General features: G+C 33.7%; 1 protein-coding gene and 1 long non-coding RNA gene across 12 annotated transcripts in view; one reads left to right on the top strand and one right to left on the bottom strand.

The window, feature by feature from the left end:
* Window positions 1–1,910, top strand: part of LOC107741843 (DNA (cytosine-5)-methyltransferase 3A-like) — a 45,651-nt gene extending 43,741 nt beyond the window's left edge. For all 11 annotated transcript variants that reach the window (XM_016554637.1, XM_016554636.1, XM_016554631.1 and 8 more), the window contains one exon: window positions 978–1,910. In XM_016554637.1, the coding sequence (XP_016410123.1) occupies window positions 978–1,119 (142 nt within the window). In that variant the 3' untranslated portion in view covers window positions 1,120–1,910. The remainder of the gene's footprint in view (window positions 1–977) is intronic.
* A 65-nt stretch (window positions 1,911–1,975) lies between these two features.
* LOC107741847 (uncharacterized) overlaps window positions 1,976–4,671 on the bottom strand; it is a 14,278-nt gene continuing 11,582 nt past the window's right edge. Inside the window, exon 3 of the long non-coding RNA XR_001640240.1 lies at window positions 1,976–2,055. This is a non-coding gene — a long non-coding RNA (uncharacterized LOC107741847). The remainder of the gene's footprint in view (window positions 2,056–4,671) is intronic.

Below are 4,671 nucleotides of genomic sequence, written 5' to 3'. Positions count from 1 at the left end.
TAAAAAAAAAAAAAAAAAAAAAAAGACAAAAACACACAATAAAATGATCAAAACTTTAATGAAAATAAAAATGAAAACAGAAAATATAAAAATAAAAATTAATTCAAATATTAAAAAAATATAATAATATCCCAATGATACTAAAACAACACTGATATATATATACAAACTTTCCCCAATTTTTCTGACAGAAAGTATTTTCTTTTAAAGCCACACATAACCAGTGAAGTATAAAACCCTTGTTTTAGTACAGTACATGGTTGAGAGGTGATATCAGTATGGATATCAGAACAGATCAGCGATTATACCACACATGCGATGTAGCCACATGTGTCTGTCCTTCAGTGGGGTTTAAATGATTGCTACACAAAATGTTTAGTACCCCGTCTACACCAGCATGTAGCGCTGACCACTTGTGATCACCCACTTGACATTATTATTCAAAAGGGCTTTTTGTTGGACAGAACTTTGTATTATGTTCCTGAGCACAAGATGGGTCATCAATATGTTTGGCCCAATTTTTTTGGTCCATTTTTATTAAATTTTTTTCTGCTTTTAGCGGTGAACTACTAGCAGTTTACTTCTTAAAGTAAAAACTGTAAGATTATAATTTAAAAGAAGAAATCATTCTAATATGCTTAAAACATTTCTTATTATATTATTTTATTATATATCTTATTATATTATATTATTATTTTTGTGTAAGCTGTAATATTTTTTCCCAGGATTCTTTGATGAATAAAAGAATAGCATTTATTTGAAATATAATTTTTTTGCAGCTTTTTTTTTTTTTTTTTGCTATCACTTTTGATCAATTTAATGTCCTTTAATTCATCCTGTATGATATTCTGTATCTATAAAACAAAAATTGCAATAAACTGTTCTAGATTATTCATAATCTGTCTATTTATATCACAAGAGTGTTGCACTTGTGAATATATTTGAACAAAATTTCTGCCCATTTCACCTCTTTTCAGGGTGTTCGGCTTCCCTGTCCATTACACAGATGTGTCAAACATGAGTCGTCTGGCCAGGCAGAGGCTGCTGGGAAGGTCATGGAGCGTCCCGGTCATCCGTCACTTGTTTGCACCACTCAAAGAGTATTTCGCCTGCGTCTGAACTCAAATCCAGTACAGATGAGAAAAATCTAAACCGAAGTTATACCAAGAGCTTTGAAACCAAGCTCTCGTATGTTATTTGCAAGTTCGACATCAGAAAAATAGGTATTTCATGTTTTGTTTAGATTTTTTTTCTTCTGGTTTGGAATAATTGACTCTGTTTAATTCTATTTAATTTTTTTTTATTATTAGTAGTTTTACTGATTAGCAGTGTTATCCAGTATTTTAATTGATTTATGTGTGCAAGCTATACTTGAGACAAGGCCTCCTTTTAAGGCACTGAGAGACGATGTTACAATTCAAGGCAGAAACGAGAAATTCGATGAGACGGAAATCGCATTTAGTTCGCCCAAGCATTTCGACTCCTGAGTTTTTCGACTATCGGGTCGCGGATCGATCTAATTCTCATGGTGCGCGTCTTTCCTCTCCTCCAGCGTCTGAGCCTTGGTTAGAGCGGGGAAAAAAGTCTTTCTCTTGGGATCAGGGGAGCTCTTGTCTTAACCAATCCAAAACACCAGATCACAAATACCTCTTTGTTTACAGTTTCTATACATAACTGAAGGTAATAAAGGTACTACTGTAATAGGTGACAATATGGTGCTTCAAGGTGGTGAAAAACATTGCAACTCATGTGGTGCTACTACTCGAAACAAGATCATGGGGTCACGTTTTGTACCATCGTCAGGGAAAACGAACGACTGAAACCTTAAAAAAAAAAAAAAGGTCTGCCACATCTCATTTTATATCTTTTACAGCCTTTTTGTACAATATTCTCTGGTGCTCTTTTCAAAATAAAGACAAAAAAACAAGCCTCAGCCTTTCAATCTTTGAGGTCTGCTTCCTTCAGTATGCCTGCAATCCGAACGCATGAAACCAGCCACATGGGCGGTGATGTTTTTGTCATCCATACCTTGAAATCAAAGGCTGTGGTGAGCTACTTCACACAGGCCAGAATCATTACTGTACAACTCTTAGCATGCGTGGCGTCCGCAGGAAGAATGGCGTCGGTCATATATATTGTCGGCCAGGTGAATCGGCCTTCAACTGCGGCGTCCGCAGGCTATTCTCAGTCAGGTGCAAACTTTTAAGGTGCGGCTTCACAATGCTCTTCTACCTTTTACTAGCAATTTTTTGTGCTGTGTTACCAACAATATCGAGCACTTTTGTATATGTATACTTCTTTATTTCTTTGATATTTTTTTTAATCTTTCTCCTTGATTCTTGTGAATTGGTTATTTTTAATGATGTGAATTTCTTGCCGTTATATAAGGTAAATACTTTGTTGTGTACAGTAGGGCTGTGCCAATAGATGTGAACGATTGAGCTAGGATAGAATCACTCTGTCTGTCGTGCCGGTGGTGAAGGGGCCGAATTCCAATAGCACCCCTCTCATGTTTCCATGTGCTACGGAGTCGCTTTATCATAACTCGCTTCGAGAAATAGTGTCTGCTCACGGTTCTTACTGCTATATAATCCCAAAGTGAGTGTGTTTGTTAAATATCCCTGTAGGAAAAGTAGTTAACTACATCTGGTCCCTAGCGTAGATCTGAAAACATACATTATTATGTTTGCCAATGGTGGATGTTGACCATGTCAATAATTTAATTATCACGCAAGCTATATGTAGGCTAAATTTGTGAATCTGGTTAGAAACGGGCTCTAATGAAATCCTTATTAGGCTCTTCTTGTAAGGCATTGCACTGCTTGCATACAGTTACATTTGTCATGTTCAGCAAAGTTTTGTTTCTTATTTTCCCAAATTTCAGCGATGCCCAGATTTTTTTCTTTTTGTACATTTTGTACATATAAATTGTCTGTTGCTTTTTTTTAATGACCTATGAGATGTACAAATATAATTCTTTGCTAATATATATCATAGAATCAAAACAGCACTCAAATCGCAAGAGGGGGTAATTGACAAAATGGCAACAGGCTAATTGACATAAGCTATAAAGCAGCAGGGTGTCTTTTGTAATTCATATTTATATATGTCGAACAGAGGATAAAACTAAAGAATGAGTTCGCTAAGTGATTTTAACAGTCCCGTCTTTACTGCACAGCCCTACATACAAAAGTGTGTTTCGATTTGCTTTTTAATTCTTTTTTAAGTACTAAGAGAGGGATTGTAGGTGTTTCCTAAGGTGCTAAACATTTTATCTAATTGAGAAAAATATAGTATTTGGAAAATATGTAAACTTGTCTGATTGTTTCTTGTAGTATTGGAGAAGCACTATTATTTTACTCTCTCATATAAAGATATTAACAAAGGCATTTTAACTTTGTACTTGAAAAAATAATGATAAATGATGAAAGATTCTTATATTGTTTTAGAATAGACATTGCTGTAGTTGGTGCTTATCTGTGGGATCATGTACTCATAATGGGAAATAAAAAAAAAAGTAATACATTTTGCTGTTAACATGTACTTGCTTAATATCCAGGCAGAATTGCTATTTGAAAGTCCTGCATTCCATGCCATATATCCAGCCCTCCATCTTCTTTTGTTTCGTAGTTTTATTTTTTCTTCTTCTCTGTTTTGCTCAATTTAATTTGCTTTATTTGGGTCTATATATAAATATATACATTTGGCTGTAACAGCTTCGTGTTTGCTCTCCTAACAGGCTTTCTGTGTATCTCAGTGACACTGTTGATATTTGTGACCTCTGTTGTGTCATATAAACTTTTTTCAGGCCTTCTCTTCTTTTGCAATCAGCTCATACAGCAAATGTAGCAATCATTCGCCACCTCTCCCCCTTTCTTTCATTATGTGCCCAGAACGAAGAAAAAAAGGCTCTTTATGTATTTGTGGTATGATATTTTATATATATATATATATATATATATATATATGTATATATATAATGGTTTTATTCCGGAAATGACAGAACTTTTGTATTTAAATAATTATATTTATTATAAGCATAAGAATATGGACACAACTAGAATAAATAGATATAATACTTTGTATACCTATATGATACATGATTTATATTTGTACATTTTATATTTATGTATATTTATAAAAAAAAAAAGAAAGAAAGTACTTCATGGTCTGGTCCAGTAGCGACTCACTGCAGAACAAAGTTCCAGGGGAGCAGCTTCGTGTTTGCTCTCCTAACAGGCTTTCTGTGTATCTCAGTGACACTGTTGATATTTGTGACCTCTGTTGTGTCATATAAACTTTTTTCAGGCCTTCTCTTCTTTTGCAATCAGCTCATACAGCAAATGTAGCAATCATTCGCCACCTCTCCCCCTTTCTTTCATTATGTGCCCAGAACGAAGAAAAAAAGGCTCTTTATGTATTTGTGCTGGAGAACACTTGAATAAAAGTATTGTTTTTTTTTTTGTGAAAACGTTGTTTGTTTTCTTTGCAAGTATTTACCATAAAATGATATATGATTATTCATTAGATTATTAATTGTATATCATTATTAGTTAAATAACATTTAACTTCTAAAAATATATACATTTTATCCAAGATTTCAATATAATATTAGGGAAAGGACACATAATATATATATATATATATATATATATATATATATATGTGTGT

Source organism: Sinocyclocheilus rhinocerous, unplaced genomic scaffold (assembly GCF_001515625.1).
Source record: "Sinocyclocheilus rhinocerous isolate Xijiao unplaced genomic scaffold, SAMN03320098_v1.1 scaffold1157, whole genome shotgun sequence".
Taxonomy (NCBI): domain Eukaryota; kingdom Metazoa; phylum Chordata; class Actinopteri; order Cypriniformes; family Cyprinidae; genus Sinocyclocheilus; species Sinocyclocheilus rhinocerous.
The sequence above is the reverse complement of the archived record's forward strand: the minus strand, read 5'-3'. Positions and strand labels throughout refer to the sequence as shown.